The sequence below is a fragment of the Taudactylus pleione genome, unplaced genomic scaffold, assembly GCF_031769625.1.
Source record: "Taudactylus pleione unplaced genomic scaffold, aTauple2 ptg000384l, whole genome shotgun sequence".
Lineage (NCBI taxonomy): Eukaryota > Metazoa > Chordata > Amphibia > Anura > Myobatrachidae > Taudactylus > Taudactylus pleione.
In genome coordinates this window covers 1,037,193-1,055,080 of record NW_028284785.1, presented here as the reverse complement: position 1 = coordinate 1,055,080, position 17,888 = coordinate 1,037,193, and the positions used below count along the sequence as shown (strand labels likewise).

The 17,888-nt window shown below is 45.2% G+C and overlaps 1 protein-coding gene across 4 annotated transcripts in view; it reads left to right on the top strand.

The window, feature by feature from the left end:
• The window catches only part of LIPE (lipase E, hormone sensitive type), a 63,074-nt gene extending 46,003 nt beyond the window's left edge, over positions 1-17,071 (top strand). For 3 of the 4 annotated variants that reach the window (XM_088445601.1, XM_088445600.1, XM_088445603.1), the window contains exons 3-11: positions 3,059-3,149; positions 3,883-3,909; positions 4,596-4,741; positions 6,293-6,478; positions 6,735-7,029; positions 8,536-8,763; positions 8,852-9,010; positions 9,118-9,746; positions 12,663-17,071. In XM_088445601.1, coding sequence (XP_088301727.1) covers positions 3,059-3,149; positions 3,883-3,909; positions 4,596-4,741; positions 6,293-6,478; positions 6,735-7,029; positions 8,536-8,763; positions 8,852-9,010; positions 9,118-9,746; positions 12,663-12,944 — 2,043 coding nt within the window. In that variant the 3' untranslated portion in view covers positions 12,945-17,071. The remainder of the gene's footprint in view (positions 1-3,058; positions 3,150-3,882; positions 3,910-4,595; positions 4,742-6,292; positions 6,479-6,734; positions 7,030-8,535; positions 8,764-8,851; positions 9,011-9,117; positions 9,747-12,662) is intronic. The other variant, XM_088445602.1, reaches the window with a different exon arrangement.
• The last annotated feature ends 817 nt before the right edge of the window (positions 17,072-17,888 follow it).

The window sequence follows — 17,888 nt, the reverse complement described above, 5'->3', positions numbered from 1 at the left end:
TATTTGCAGCTGGTGGCGGCCAGAGGAGGGGGTAACAGTATGTTGACATCATTGTTCCGGTATTTGATGATGTCACTGAATGAGCATGGCTTAGCCCATCACACTGCAAATATTAGTGCTGAGCCACAGGGTAGAAGGAGGGGTCTGGAAGTGCCTTGACTGCTCCATCCTTGCAGCCATAAACTCGAGAACTTTCCTCTTTCAAATGCCTCATATACACCACAGAAAGCATTATGAAGTCCAGGAATGAGGTGGTGCGTCATGCGCCGTATGGCGTATTGTTGCTAGGTGTATGAGGACAAATCTGTATGGCATTTACATGTAAACACTGTGGACCTGATGCAGAGTGGGAAGTAAAACCGCAAAACATTGCTCAAGAGAAGCGTGCCCGTAAATAATGCATATAGTCACCCATATGAGTTGTACGCATCTCCAGAAGTGACCGTACCCGCGGGTGCGCCTAGTTTAGTTCTAGCCACCATCATCGGGGACTGCTTCCACCTCCCATATACTTTGTGCCAAACACTCACTAACTTCCTCATTTCTGTGCAACCAACATGCAGGAACACTCCATCACTAAACGTCACAACCCAGGTCCACCTCATCATTCACAAGGATAGGTGCAATTGAAAAGTGTTTATGGAGCATGTGCAGTGTTACTTCATTCAATATATGTTTCTTCTTCGGGGTCCATAGGGAGCCACAAGGATACATGGGGATATTATGGTTGGAAGACCAGGCACCAAACAGTTAAAGCTTCTGCTCCCAGAATGCCCCGGGTCTTACTTGAAGCCTCTGGTTTTGGGTATTGTGGTTGGACGTTATGCAGTATCAGACTGTCTCTAGAATGACAGTAACATCACAAACGCCCTGTGCCTAATGATGCCTAGAAGGGGAATGTGTAAACTAGGGATAGGGTAAGCGGAGCAGTACCCCTCAGTCATACCGTCAGGAGAAGTCTGGGAGTAGATAAAGTGATTCTAGGACATCACAGCTGAGTGGTGAGCATAGACCTACAGATGTGTCCTCAATATGCCATGCAGCGTGACTTGCCTAGCGTGAGTAAGCCGCCAGGTCCCATGAAGCTCTGCTAGCGTCAGGACGCACCAGCAGACTCTGCTGATTAATGTGATACGTGACACTGGTATATCTATGTGCACCTGAGTCTGTACATGAAGCACAACGGAACTTGGAGCTGCGGCGGCTACATTGTAACACTCCATATACAGGTTCAGAGACTCAGATGCAAAGTGTCGCATATCAAATTAATCAGCGCAGTCTGTCGGCGCGTCCGAGTCACATCACATTACGACTTAACTGGATTTTTTGCCGAAAAAATATGCCCGGCGCTAGCAGAGTCTCACGGGACCTAGCGAGCCGAGGGGGGCTTTTTGGCTGCAGCAAAGATGTGTAAGGAGTAGGACACATCTGTATACAAAGGTGACAAACCAAATAATGACAATCTGCAAATGATCGTTGGCAGACATGAAGGGGTTAAAGTGTATACAGATTAGTGGCAGCACTGATATTAAGTAGTTCACTAGAACGAATAACATCACGGAGGCATGAAGCACAAATCACCTCACGCCTCAATGGCGTCACTAGTTCTCAGCAAACAATTAGGTTTGGTTATGGTAGATATTGGTGTGGGCACACATTGCTCACCTTCACTGACTAGGTGTAGGGTACCCTTGGATGCACTTCCCCATATACAGTAAATTATCAGTACATGGTAGAGAAATGGGAGTATAGTAATATACTGTAGATCAGACACATTGCCTAAGTGCTAGCGGTCTCCAGGTCACATCATCCATGCCATCCAGGGTCTAATAACCTCTACATATTCTGTGTGATCCCCTCTACTAACCATACAAATGAGCCCCGTATATGGGATAAGACTTGTACTTCCAGTATGCTCCCCACCCACCCTGCCATTGGTTATGTCGCACAGTATGGCAGGCACAACAACAGACAGCCTGTGCCTTCGTCTTTGTTTTGCTGAGATTTGGGGAATGAATTACCAGGCAGCTGGAAAGAATGGATGTGATTTGTTATACATTGTACAGATAACACCTGTGGGTGTATGAGCTGTATAATACATCTTGCTGGGATGAAGGGATTAAGATAACAAAACAAACAGGTTATTTGCTTAATCCACGCGCTCCTTACACCAAACCAAACACTGCTCTGTCTGACCATATTTTGACATTTCCCTTAAGATTACTTCCTAAGTGTGTGGCCTTTATCCTGTGGCCTGATCCCTTTATCCTAACCTGCAGCCTCTGTCCTGTGGCCTGATCCCTGTATCCTAACCTGCAGCCTCTGTCCTGTGGCCTGATCACTTTATCCTAACCTGCAGCCTCTGTCCTGTGGCCTGATCCCTTTATCCTAACCTGCAGCCTCTGTCCTGTGGCCTGATCCCTTTATCCTAACCTGCAGCCTTTATTCTGTGGCCTGATCCCTTTATCCTAACCTGCAGCCTTTATCCTGTGGCCTGATCCCTTTATCCTAACCTGCAGCCTTTATCCTGTGGCCTGATCCCTGTATCCTAACCTGCAGCCTCTGTCCTGTGGCCTGATCCCTTTATCCTAACCTGCAGCCTCTGTCCTGTGGCCTGATCCCTTTATCCTAACCTGCAGCCTCTTTCCTATGGCCTGATCCCTTTATCCTAACCTGCAGCCTCTGTCCTGTGGCCTGATCCCTTTATCCTAGCCTGCAGCCTCTGTCCTGTGGCCTGATCCCTTTATCCTAACCTGCAGCCTCTGTCCTGTGGCCTGATCCCTTTATCCTAGCCTGCAGCCTCTGTCCTGTGGCCTGATCCCTTTATCCTAACCTGCAGCCTTTGTCCTGTGGCCTGATCCCTTTATCCTAACCTGCAGCCTCTTTCCTGTGGCCTGATCCCTTTATCCTAAACTGCAGCCTTTATCCTGTGGCCTGATCCCTTTATCCTAACCTGCAGCCTTTATCCTGGCTTCTGGTGATCTTCACTTTGTTGCTGTTTTCACACCTATTGTAGCCGGTCTGTTCTCATTACCTATTGTCCATCTTCTACCCGCAGTTCACCCCATCCATCCGCCCATTCCTGCAGACCATCTCCATCGGGCTGGTGTCGTTCGGGGAGAATTACAAGCGCCATGGATCCGGCATAAGTAAGTCTCCATATTGGCCGGGTGGTTTGTGGAAGAGACCATCATACTGGGATGTTTTGCTTATACTGAAATAAGTATTTAACATTTGACCAGCTCTTCCACATATCAATCAATATTTTATTTATTTATTTTTAAACTTTATTTTTTTTTTAATTCTTCATATTACTTTGCAATTATTTGGCTTGTGGGAGAGTGCGGGAATGATTGCACCTTATTGCATGCGCAGTCAGTTATTCCTATCAAAAGTTCCCATGTATTGATCAGAAGAGATGGTGATGGCTGGCGCCCTCTAGTGGAATGCAGATTAGCATGCCTGTTGTTTCTAGGGACTTGTCCATACATGTCACTACTTGTCAAGTACTGTCGCTGGGTGTTCTCTTTACTTGGCTACTTAGGCAGCTCAACCCCTCCCTTATTTCACTCAATTATAAGACAGCCACAGAAACAGTGAAAGCCTAAAGTCAGCACATCTAACATAGAAATATATATCCCATGCCATTAATAATTATATTATTGTACTTTGTACTCTATTCATATAGCCCAAACATATAACGCAACGCTTTACAGAGAGTCTATATAATAATTCTACAAAGTCTGTACCAAGTCATACATGCGCATGGCTCGTAATGTGTAAAGCAGATGTGTAATTGCATGTGTGTGTGTGAGGAGGACACTATCTGTGCTGTAATGTGACTGTTTCCCCTCTTCCTCCTTGTAATGCTCACATTGACAGCAGAGGGAGCTCTTGCAACTTACTATGGTAAGTGTGTATTAGGCAGGTAACTCACTGTACTTGCATCTGTGTAATTATTCTATTAACCCTGTGTCAGACGCACCTCTGGGACTCCCAGGTTCAGGCGCCTGTTATAAAATCCTCATTAGCACCTAATGAACTAAATTCTAACGTTCTTAAAGTGATCAGTGACCTTCATTAGGATGTACAAAGAGAGAATATATGGAAATCTGATTCACAAAACCACATTAACCCTAAAGCAAGTAAAACAAAAAATACTAATTGTAAGAGGCGCAGTGTGCCTAAGAGGCCACCCTGGACAAACCTACATATTTCCGCAAAATATCCACAATCTTTGTAATTTTCATTCATAATTTGAGCACAATACACAAAATTGTGAGAAAATAAAAAGAAATACGTACCTTCAAAAGTCGGACGAGTTCGGGCGCAATGAGCTGAGAGGTCAGGAAGGTCACTACTGCGCTCCATGCAGGCGGGGGGGAAAGCTGACTAGGGGGGTTTCAAACAGCACCTAGAGATAGGAAGGTACTAGGAGGGGCAGGCTGCTGCGCCCCCTTGTGGCGGAGAGGTGAGCGAGAACAGCTTTGTGGCACCTGTCAGGCCAGCTGCGCCCGACGCAATGTTAATTGCAGGGATTGTAATATACTGTGTGACACACAATGTGGGGACTAATCCCATCCCTCCCCATGCAGGTGTAGCTGCCAGCTCCTTCTTTATTAGTGGGAGGTACGCCATTGATCCCGAGCTACGGGGAGCGGAGTTTGAGAGGATCACACAGAACCTGGACGTGAACTTCTGGAAAACATTCTGGAACATCACAGAGATGGAAGTGCTGACGGTGAGTGGTAGGCAGCGGTGCCGCCTGGGTGTGATGCCCTGGAAAGGTGATAAGGGTATAAAGTCGTGGACAGTCTGCTGAGTGATTGCTGAATGTATCAGTTTTATCAGTTTAACAGGTGGAGAGTGAAATACAGTTATGGAGAGAACGTAGGACAGAATAGAGCAGACGCCGGTATACAGAGATAGGATAGCGACACCTGTCGGTCGGTATCCAAACCCTCCCCCTTTCCCTAATCCTCCCTCCCCGATGCCTAAACCTAGTCTCCCCTCCTAGTGCCTAAACCTAACCCTCACCATTAGTGCCTAAACCTAACCTCCCCCTCCCAGCACCCTAAACCTAACCTCCCCCTCCCAGCACCCTAAACCTAACCCTCCCCATTAGTGCCTACCCCTAATGCCCCCCTTAGTGCCTAACCTCAGTACTTACCGTTGGGCTGCCGGGATGTTGTCGCCAGTATTTTGACAAGTGTCTGGGTCCCGCGCCGGTGGTCTGGGCACCTGAATCTCTGCGGTCAGTATTATCACCGTATCCCAAGAGAAGACCTCAAGCAGACCCCACGCACAGTGACATCGGGCAGTAAGCCTGATAAGTATGCAGATGGCCACCGACCCTGTCACTCGGCCTATTAGAGTTGGAGCGATAGCGTGTGCTAATATCCTTTATTATTATTATTATTATTATTATTATCATCAGTTATTTATATAGTGCACACATATTCCGCAGCATTTTACAGAGAATATTTGTCCAGTCACATCAGTCCCTGCCCCAGTGGAGCTTACACTCTATATTCCCTACCACATGCTCACACACACATGCTCACACACATACACACTAGGGTTAATTTTTGTTGTGATCCAATTAACCTATCAGCATATTTTTAGAGGGGTCCTTAGGGGTCATTTCAATGAAGGGGGCGAATTGCCGTTGCAACAGCGTGGAAACACTGGCAGCGGCACCTCCTTTCGCGGTGTGGACTCACTTATTTGTTGTACACCGCCTTATGAGGCTGTGAACAAAAATCAAGGAGCCCAGAGGCATATAGCTACAGTGACTCGTGGGAGCCAGTTCATTGAGTCCACCTCGTAGTATCGTAGCAGAGGATTTCATTTCTTTAGGGTGTAGGGGGGTAAAAGTCACTAAATGTCACCACTGTGTATAATACAGGAAGAAGCCATGATGATGTAATCTGGTTCCTGTTTAGTACAAGATCACAGATACAACTGATTGAGGAGCTTGTATCAGTGAGTTTAGGGTAGACCCCATATAGGCACCATTTCATCTCCTGGTGTTCTCTGCAGCTGTGTTACTGTAAATACAAGAAAACATGTGTTGGAAAAGTGTTAGATGCTGGGTGGGAGGACTTCCCAAACCCTTCCCACCCAAGCTCTATGTATTGCAGTGATCAGAGCTAGTAGTGTTGGAACGTTAGATACAGTAGTATGTAATGTCATATATCTGTTTTCTTCCACATTTTACTTTTGTGCCTCTCATTTCTTCTCATTCGATTCTGAATTCTGCCTGTTAAATTCCCTCTTTCTCCCCATGCAGTCTCTGGTTGGAATAGCTTCCACAAACGTACGCATCAACAAGACCCTAACTGTGCCGCCCCAGCCGCTAGAGATGCCTCTGTTTTCGGATCCGCAGCACACGGTCACCATCAACCCTCCTGTAGCTCATTCCGGACCAGGTCCAGTTCATATGCGGCTCATCTCTTATCAGCTGCGTGAGGGACAGGTCAGTGACTGGGGCGTCTGTGAGATAATCTGTACGTTGTAGAATCTTCGACCTGTAACTACTAGATATCTTACTCCGCTGTCATGGTGTAAGGATGACACCCAACGTGTCCAATTTTTCAAGTTTATTATATAATTTAGTTGCATAGATTTCATCTTCTTTACCGCAGCACAATGAAATTGAGGCCACTGTCTCTTCTGCAGAAGATGTTTCCCTCATTGTCCCTTCTCTTTTACATATGCGTCTTGTGTTTCAGGAGAGTGAACAACTGAATGCTTTCATGAAGCCTGAAGGGCCCCTGAGCCTGGACCACCTCATCAGATCTCGCCCAGCCCCCCTCTCTCCTGACCTGATTATCCATTTTCACGGTGGGGGTTTTGTAGCTCAGACCTCAAAGTCCCATGAACCATACCTGAAGACGTGGGCTCAGGAACTGGAAGCTCCTATTTTGTCTGTGGATTACTCACTTGCTCCGGAGGCTCCTTTCCCGAGGGCTCTGGAGGACTGTTTCTATGCTTACTGCTGGGCAATCAAACACTGCCGGCTGCTGGGTTAGTATAATCCTCTCTCATTGTTTTGTTGGCAGCTGTACAGAGTCAGCATTGGGGGCATTGTGCTAACTGTGTGGAGTTTGTATCACATGAGTTTCCACCCATGCTGGTAGGAGAATTGGCTTCTGACTCAATTGTCAGTGGTATTTGTTTGGGGAAGAAGAATAGGACTGTAAGATCTGTGTGGCTGGGGTGGATATTATTTTAGTGTATTGAATGTCACTAGGGAATATATTGGCTTTAGATAAAGATTAATTAGAATCCTTACTGACATTTTGCTCTCGTAGTGGTATTTCCATTCCCACCAGTCATTAGCTCTGACACTGTAACCATGTTTCGAAAACTAGAGTTACCAACACCATACAGTCATTATTGTTAGAGTTCATATACTGATGTGTCCTTCACATGTTTGCTGCAGTCATGCCTAAAAAAAACCCTCTCGGCACATCGGGTCCAGTGAGACTCTGCTGCCCTCTTGGCACACCGGGTCCAGTGAGACTCTGCCGGGCATCTTTTTTTTACAACAATGCATCTAGGTCTCAATGCAATGTGACTAGGACGCCCCAGCAGACTATGCTGATTTATGAGATATGCCACACTTGTGTATCTGTGTGCACCTGAGTTTCCGGGGTATATTTACTAAAGTGCGTATTTATAAAAGTGAAGATGTTGCCCATAGCAACCAATCAGATTCTAGTTATTATCTTCTAGAAGGTGCTAGATAAATGATAAGTAGAATCTGATTGGTTGCTATGGGCAACATCTCCACTTGTATATGCCCACACTTTAGTAAGTGATCAAGAAGTTCCGTTGTGCTTCATATACAGACTCAGGTGCATACAGATATACCAGTGTCACATCAAGAGAAAATAAGTTAATTGCGCTGAGAATACCCTTGTCGGGACATAGAAAACAATACACCAGTAACGAGCAATTGTTTATTCAGTTATTAAATACTCTAAATGCATAAAAATATATATGTAAAAAATACATGCAACCTAAAACGACAATGGTCTTATTACTACATAGCAATTAATAAGACCATTGTCATTTTAGGTTGCATGTGTTTTTTACATATATATTTTTATGCATTTAGAGAATAAACAGTTGCTCATTATTGGTGTATTGTTTTCTATGTCCCGACAAGGATATTCTCAGCGCAATTATCTTATTTTCTCTTGTTGTTTATGTGAGGTTTTTTATTGCTGCGATTATACCTGTTATTATTTAGCGTGGTGTGTTTCTCTTGTTATTTTTACCAGTGTCACATATCCCATTAATCGGCACAGTCTGCTGGTGCGTCCGAGTCACATTGCCACTTTGACGCATTTTTGGCAGAAAAAGACGCCCAACGTTAGCAGAGTAGCACAGAACCCGGCGGCTCACTCACGCCAGACGAGTAGCTCTGCGTGACGTGTTGAAGCTAGATATATGAGGACACATCTGTACCATGCAATAGTAAATGAGGCCATTTGGGTATACGTTCATAAGTCTTTGTCTTATCAGGTTCCACAGGTGAGCGAATATGCCTGGCCGGTGACAGCGCTGGTGGTAACCTGTGCATCACAGTGTCACTCCGTGCAGCCTCTGTCGGTGTTAGATTACCAGATGGGATCATGGCCGCCTACCCAGCCACACTGTTACAGGCTACGGCATCCCCCTCCCGCCTTCTCACGCTGATTGATCCGCTGCTGCCCCTCAGTGTGCTGTCCAAGTGTCTGAGCGCCTATGCAGGTATTGGGTCTTCGGGACTCCTTTCTGTAGGGCACGTCTGGGTTCTTTCTTTAGCCTCTCTGTCACTGAAAATGTTGTCTCCATACAGGCACTGACCATGTCCCAATAGATGACCGAGTGGCTGAAAAGCAGAGTGCCGTGAGTCAAGTAAAGAGAGGAACTGCTTTATTTCTCAGAGACATCCGACAAGGGGCCGCGTCCTGGTTGAGTAATCTAATGGAGGGGAACAAGGAGAAGGGCAGCCCTGGTAAGCAGCTTTAGCTTTTCAGTGCAATCTCATTTAGTTTGAATGATCAGATAAAACTCTCTGACTCCATGTATGACTTAAACTTCTGCTATGTATCATTGTTACAGGGACAGTGAGGAAGAGTGTGTCAGAGGCAGCTTTGGCAGAAGATTGCTCTATAAACCGCAAGGTGTCCTTAAAGAGCAAGACCTGCCAGGACCTCAGCCGGCATCCGTACAGCAAGCAGGGCGCGGAGCAGGATAGCCTGAAAGGGGGGCCGCAGAGCCAGCACAGCGGACCAAGCAGAGCACAGAACAAACACACAGATAACGCATCACAGTTTGGACCTCATTGCAGTAGTGGTTCTTCTGTGAAGAACCAGCAGTCCCCTTCCTCCTTGTCAGCGCAAGCAAGTACAGGAGCCAGAGAGCCGCTGTCTCCAAGCAGCCCACAGGAGCAGGTCAATTTCTTCCTGACCGAGAGTGACAGCGAGCCTGAACACTCCTATGATAGAGACCCTTCTATGCACTCCAAGGAGAACATTCCCCCTACGCACTCCAGTGAGGACAACTCATCCCCACACTCCAACCCCAGCTCGCACATGCTGGGCTTCCCAGAGGGATTTCAGCCGCTGCGCTCTCAGAACGGCTTTGCTAATATGACCTTGCAGACGTCTGCAATTGTACATAACCCCTACATGTCACCTCTGCTGGCTCCAGACATTATGCTGCAAGGTCTTCCCCCTGTTCACATTGTGGTGAGTACAAGACAAGGATGGATTATGATGTCTTCAATTGTCCGCTATTGATGTGCAGAAACTCTGATTTCCTTAGTATGTACGAGCGTGGGATACATTATCCTCATTGTGTTTTTAAAAAATGACCTTTATAATTGTGTACAGACAATTATATTGTGATATGATCGGGGTAGGGGGGTCCCTCTCCTGGGGTAGATGGACACCACCTTACACACAGCAGCCAGGAAACAGCACTCCAGTCGTGGGTTTTCGTGCAAGCTGGTCAGCGCCAGTCTTTATTGTGCAACACCAATAATCAATCTAACAAAACATAAAATAAATCCTAACCCGTCTGGGCTCTAACTACGCAGTAAATTCCCTCACTAACCGAAAACTAAATAAGCTCACATCCACAGTACCTTCTGGATTGTAGCAAACAGTGTCTCAGAGCAAGCTAACCTGCGGGCCTGCTCTCCCAGGTATGAGACACTGCATCAAAACTCTTAAACAGCTATATTGAGCCACTTCCAGGTGTAATCCCTACTTAGCCTGCTCACAGGCTTCTCTCTCACATCCACAGCCCCAGGACCCTTTCTTCGGCTTTTACCAAAAGCCGACACTCAGATCTGTTTGTAAAACAAACTCTTTCTGGGGGTTAAAACACATATTACAGGAATCTGGGACACAACTACACGCCAGTCCTAGCTTCTCCAGTGCTATCGGATTTTAAAAAAAAATAATCAAAAACGGATTTATTTGATTTAAATCAGATTTTTTGGATTTAAATAGGATCTTTTTATTAAAAAAAATGTTAAGTAAACGTTTTAAAATTTAAAACATTTACTTAAAACATTTTTTTAATAAAAATCCTATTTAAATCCAAAATACCTGATTTAAATCAAATAAATCCGTTTTTGATTTTTTTTTTTAAATCTGATTTTTATGCACCCCTGATTGTAGTACAGCAATACTAATTACAGTAGAATTTGACTCCAAGTACCTGCTAGCAGCTTCTCTCCCTGCTTTAATTTGATATCCCCTGGAAAGGATGTGGCTCAGAAAGCCGCTGCTTTGTAAATATCGCCTCTCTGTAGTAGCACTCTGCTGAAGATGAGGTCAGGATGTGATGGACTAACAGGTTTTCTGTATTTTTATACAGATCACAGACATCTAAAATCCTAATATTTCAAATTATAGAGTACAGTATTCCTTAGTATACTTGACTAGTAGTTTTTGAGAGAGAAATACATTTTAAAGGGAGATTCAGTTAATACCTTCGGATAATTACCCACACCAGCCAATTCAGTTAGTGGAGTTTACCCCTCACATTAATACCCAGAGGAGGGCTTATACTTGTAGATTCAAGAGCTGCTAGGACAAGTCCACGATAAAAGCAACTCTGATGGAGTTTAACGCGCGGAGAAACCCATTAATTCTGCATTTTGCACAGAATAAATAATTTAGCGCTTGTTAAACCAGGGTTTATCGCACGGGGAAAAGGCAGTTTTATTGAATAGCGTGAAGCCCAGAACTTTTTCCTCGTGCGGGAAACCCCGCTGCAAATTGTATGCCCCCCTTAGTATGTTTTCACAGTGGGCTGTGTGTGTTGTGTACTGTGGGTAGTGTAATCTCTGACAGAGAGAACTAAAATAGAGGAAGAGAGAAAAGATGCAGCACATATATTGCTCAAACATAGTATATTAACAAGATAGAAAGATATAAATAGTTTGTCTTACATGGATAAGGCGTGTCCTCACTTGTACAAGTCTTTGATTGGGGACTGACAGATACCACTATATTGGCATCATTTGTGTATTTTATGGTAATGTACACCTTCCTATAATTTACAGTATAATGTACATTATTCTGCATCATTATTATTATTAGGCCCTTGACGTCATGGTATCAGCAAAAGTGGGCGGGGGATTACTACCTGGTATTTGATGCACCATTTACATATAAACTGGTGTTATAAGAAAGATTTAGTCATAAATATGGAGGCATGTTGGAATTAATACATTTTGATGCACTATTGTACTAAGCATATAGGTGGTTATAAACTGGTCGTGTTATAAAGGTGATTTCGAGCGGGGGCACTGTGGCTTCGCTAAACTTTAGTAATCTACACCTTTTATATTTAAATTAACAAGAGAAATAGCTCGTATACGTTCTGCAGCATACACCTGGGTGTAGTAATATGCAGCATTATGTACAGTATATCTGTAATGTTTCCTGTTTCTACCCAAATCTCCCTATAAAGATAAAAGAACAAGTCCTGCGTAATATTATAAAAAGCACCATCCGTCATTGAACAACAGTATCAAATTGATGTTCTAGAGATTTTGGCTCATTATCCACCTGTTGTGTTAAAACGGCAGTGTTATGGCCTCTTAAAAGTGCACCAGCATTTCTTAATGTTAGACAGAACGTTACCCACTTGAGCAGCCAGGCGACAGCACAGGGAGTTCACAGTGGACACTGTGCTGCTTCCTCATTTGGATCATATTCATATGTCATGGAAATTCCTGGACAGTGCAGGAGGGATTGGTATCTGGTATCACCCACCTGCTTGTGCTATCGGATCCTTGTTATCTGAGCCTACTAGAAGCAGCTCTGTCAGATCCAGTTTACTAATTAAATTAGTATTTGCAAAAGAGGAGGCCAATCAAACAAATGGAACAGAATAAAAATACTTTGGTAAAATTCCAAGCAAAAAAGTGTACATACCCCAAACCCGTACATTGGCCTGGTTGTGAATGGGGAACCTGAGTTCATAAAGTGATTAAGAGTTGCTTAGCAAAAGCACAAATATTAGTCTTGACACGTAAAGCGCTAAAATATGAAATTGCCCTTATTCTGGTGATCTTCCCTATGGCGAGCCTTTCTCAGATGTTGGTCTGATGCCACTTCTCATGCCAGCCTTTTCTCTCCATACAGGCCTGTGCTCTGGACCCCATGCTGGACGACTCCGTGATGTTTGCGAAGAGGCTGCGCTCTCTCTCCCGCCCGGTCACACTCCACGTGGTTGAAGATCTCCCTCATGGCTTCCTAAGCCTTTCACAGCTCTCCCACGAGACCAGAAATGCCACAGCAGTGTGCGTACAGCGTATCCGACAGATATTGCGGGAAGAGCCTCCTGCCGCAGCTCCCCGAAAGCACCGGAAGCTAGAGAGGACACTGGGGAAAAACGTAGCGACTGAGCGAGAGATTGGCGCTTGAGACCATAAGAGCTTGTCTTCATAATGTGCAATAACAAACCGCATTTGATTTCACCGGTTCCTCCTGTTACCCTACTTTCGATGCAGTAAAACCCAGATTACCTGCAGTTGTCAATGCAACATGAACCTAGTGGTCACTTATAGTATGGCATTAATAAGGGCTGGATGTATTTGGGTAGAGCACTTTGCTGAATGGCAGGTGGTATCGGAATGGATCAGGAGAAATGCGTAAAGCCGATTCTGTGCAGTAGATGTAAATGACTGGAGAGGATCAGGGCAAGTTGTCCTGTATACTATCTCTGTGGGTTCATTCATGCCCTCATTGCCAGTATCAGGTTCTGCCCTAAGGGGCAAAAATTATGTAGAATAGTTATAAGTCTCTTAAAAGGTCTGCAAATCAGATACCCATGGTGTATTTATTGCAAAAAATGCCTAAAGGGATCCACGTAAACCCTTGTATTAGTTTGTACAACAAATCCCTTTACAGATACTGTGTCTTGAGTTTTTGTGCGATCAGGATGCTCCTATAGACATATTAGGTAATGCTACAGTCTTCCATTAGGTACATGGTCTATTAAGAACATGCGAGTCTGCTGACGTAATGGCAGAAAAGACTGTTGCATTAGTCACTATACATCTGTTCTACTACCTCCTTGCTTTGGGAACTAAGGTCCGTGTGTGCTCCAGATTTTGTCCACATTTTGGCCTAGAACATACGACCAACAGAGACCACTATACGTAGCTGGACCGGTCTCATTATCGTTACACTTGTAGTGAGGAATTCTACATTTTATGCTGTTCTGTCACGTTGGGGTCTACAGTGCTATAAATCACAACATATATCTCAAAGTATACTGTTAGTATTATAAAAATATTAAGACATTTTATGGTAAGATTCCGGTCTTATTTAGGAGGTCTTTCTCTGATGTGTTTGTCCTTTTAATTACATTGATATTAAAGTCTGGTCACGTATATATTTGGTATTTATCACTTCACATTCCATACCTCCCTTCTGGGTCTTAGAAGCTAAGGATCAATTAAGGTCTGATATTTTTAGTAATAAAATGGCAGGCTGCAGGCAGATGGGCCATGTGGTTCTTCTCAGCCGTCAAATTCTTTGTATCGATAATTTTTTTGTTTGTTTACCTAATTTACGTTTTCATCCAAGAACAAAGGGCTGTACAATTTTGTATTGCTGTTTCCACACCGATGGTTCATTCTGGTGCGTTCTTTGCGTCAGCCGGTTCCGGTTACGACTGGGCTGATATTTTTTTTTTTCTTTACAGTTAGCGTTAGTGGTCTTTAAACTTGTATATGATATTTCTAGACTATTAATGTTGTTGTTATTATGTCTCAAAAATGTGAAGTAACTAATGGCTGTGAATTATTGTCAAGGCTTACAGTACTACAGCAATTCTAAGTTTCCACTAGAAGAAAGCACTTTTCTTAAGAAGCATTTTTGGGGATTTTCCACCTCTTAACCGTAAAGATCTTATTTAGCACTAATAACAGTAAGAGGGCCTGATTTAGACCTGCATGCGAGCGCGTGGTGCTCGCAAGCGGGTAGATGGTCGGGCAATGCGCACGCGCGGCGGGCTCACTCGCTCTGGGCTCGCAGCTAAACGGGGCGGCTGTCGACGTTGATCGACAGCTCGCCCCATTTGAAGGCGGGTCGGGGGGGGGGGGGTGGCTGCACAAACAAAGGCATTCAAGAAAGCAGGAAGGTCACTGGGGCTTATCGTGTACGAGACCCTACCACAAGGGTCTCGTCGCAAGCCCGATGGTCGCGATAATCGCGACCATCGCCAGGCCGTCCGCTATAGCTGTGGGTAGTCACCCACAGCTTAGTGAGCAGCCTGGAGGCCGGGAAAAAAAAGAAAAGGGCCCCCTCTGATTCAGAGCGAGCGCTCGCAAATAGCGAGTGCCTCTGAATCAGAGCCAGAGTGCAGTGACTCACTGACTTTCTGTGCCCAGTATAACGCCTATAGGGACCCTGCATTTATCCGCTTTCCTGTCTCACATGTTAACGTGAGTCGGGAATCCAGCGTTCGCTTTGCACTGATGGAAGGCACTGATAAATGTCAAGTTACTGTAGCTGATATAATCCTGGGCGCAAAGTGCCATTATACAACTACCATAAAACGTGTTTGACATTAACTAACAGAAATAGCTGATTCAGCACAGCCGGAAGTAGTGAAAGGAAAGACCTGAGATATAACCAGGACACGATAAAAGTAGAAAAAAAAAAGTTATTAAATCTAGTTACTATAAAGTACACCTGTGCCTGAAACATTTGGGTGTGCTTTTGAATCATCATCCTTACAGATGTGTCCTCGCCAAACAGCCCCCCTAGGTGCTCCTGGTACCGTGAGACTCTGCGAACGCCAGGCGTCTTTGTTGCATCTTTTTTTTTTCTTTGAAAAATGTATCTAAGTCACAATGTGATGCAACTAGGACGCACCAGCAGCCTGTGCTAATACATCTGATATGCGACACTTGTATATCTGTGCGAGTCCCTGAATCAGCAGTGGAAGTGCAAAAATGCAGCGACCGTGGCTATTTTCCACGGCAAGTTTTGTATACAGACTCGGTCGCACACAGATATACAAGTGTCACATATCCAATCAATCAGCACAGTCTCCTGGTGCGTCCTAGTCACATCGCATTGCATCTAAGATGCATTTTCAGAAAAAAAAAAGACGCCCGACGCTAGCAGAGTTGCACAGGACCTGGCGGCTCACTTGCACCAGGCACATGGTGCTGCATGGCATATTGAGGGTAGATGTCGGAGGACACATCATAATTAGTTCCCCTTTCTCTTCAATGCGGTACGCTGAGGCTGATGGAGCATTATGAATGGTAGCGCCTTGTTAGCTGGAAAAGGCACCTGTCCGGACACCACTCTTATGATTGCCAGTGTCTTTTCATGTGTCCAAGGCACAGAGGGCCTGATTCAGAGGTGCTCGCAAAAAGCGAGCGCTATTTCTGAATCAAGGCGGGCGCTGGTCTTTTTTAGGAGCGGCCTCCTGGCCGCTCACATAGCTGTAGGTGATCACCCACAGCTATAGCGAGCGGCCATGATGATTGTCACGATGGTCAAGACCATCGCGACCATCGGCTTGCGACAAGACCTTTGTGGTAGGGTCTCGTTCATCGCAAGCCCCAGAGAGCTTTCGGCTCTAACAGAGCTGGAAGCTCTCCACTGACATCACTCGTGATGTCAGTGGGGCCGCCCCCAAACGGCAAGCATTCCCTTGGTAATGCCTCCACTTGGGCAGCCACCCCCCCGGCCCGCCCACCAAACGGGACGAACTGTCACTCAACATCGACAGCTCGCCCCCTTTGGTGCGAGACCTGGATTGCCCGTCGCTAGCCGGGTCTTGCGCATGCATACGACAGAGCCGGCTCCGTCTTGCACATGTGCTGTGGGCCACCATTGACCCGGTTGCGAGCACTCAGCGCTTGCGACCGGGTCTGAATCAGGCCCAGAGTCACGTTATTACTTCCTAGTAAGTTGATTGGCTGCTCAGGGGCTCATACTCTTGCAGTTATTATATTGAAAAAGGGGGAAACCACTGTTATACCTGCAGCACCTACCTGTAACTTTGGTGATGTCATTCCCTTTAGCTGCCATTAGCAGCAGAGGGGTAAATGTTATGTCATTTTAAATATACGATGAGCACTGTTTTTATATTATCTCTAAACCACCAGCTTGCAAGTTTATATACTTATACTGTATACTTACACTGTATATACAACACCTGTACTTTTGTATATACACCTTGGGGTCATCATCCACCTGCACATATACATGTATACATTCTTATGTTACTGTACATAACTGTAAACACACCACTTTATATGTCAGTGTTTATGCGCACAGAAAGACTTTTTAAAATCTTTACATATATATTAATATGTATATATACCTTTCTTCACAGCTATTTATATATGATGCATTTGTGTATAATGTATTTAATCAAAAGGAAATGTAAGAAGGGGGGTCCGGATTCTGTGCTGGGTTGGATTTGTTGTTCTGTAACCACTAAGGACAACCTGGTTGTACTAGATACTATTTTTACCTGTAAATAAAATAACTTGTGCACAGAAAGAAATGTGTCCAGTGTATTTTATTACTATGTGTGACTGCTCCACTAAAGCAAAGTTCATGCACTAAGTATTTAAGCCGTAGCCGCCAGCTGTTGTGAAACTACAAGTCCCAGCATGCCTTGCCAGAGTTTTAGCATTCCCTAATAGCAATACTATAGCAAGGCATGCTGGGACTTGTAGTTTCACAACAGCTGGAGAGCCACAGGTTGGCCAGGCCTGTCCTAGTCTGTCCATCCGTTCTATTCCATTCCCTTCCTTTATATTCTTCTTTTCTTCTCCCTTTAATTCCTTTCCCTTCAATTCCTTATTCCCCTTTCTGCTGTACACCCTCCCCGGACACTGGCTGTAATCTTACTTGCAACAATACTGGCACTCATACTATGCCAGCTCCATAGCATGCAGATTCACAAACATAATGTCAGAACATGGGACACTCATCACTTTGGGTGACAAGGATCAAAGTGGTAACTTATTATTATGAAAAGCTGCTGGACTGAGGATCTGATTCAGAGGCGGTCGTTGGATGCAAGCGGTCGCACAGAATCAGGGCGGCCGCTTGCATCCTGAACGGCCGCCTCCTTGTCAATTGTTAAGCTGTGGGTTACCACCCACAACTTAACGACCGACCTGGTTGATGGTCGCGATGGTGATCACCATCGGGGCTTACGACCAGACCCTAAGGTTGGGTCTGGGCACTCGTAAGCCCCAGGGAGCTTCCTGCTCTGATGGAGCAGGAAGCTCCCCACTGACATCACTGATGATGTCAGTGCGGCCGCCCACAAAACGGTAGGCGTTCCTTACGGAACGCCTCCGTTTTGGAAACCACCACCCCGGC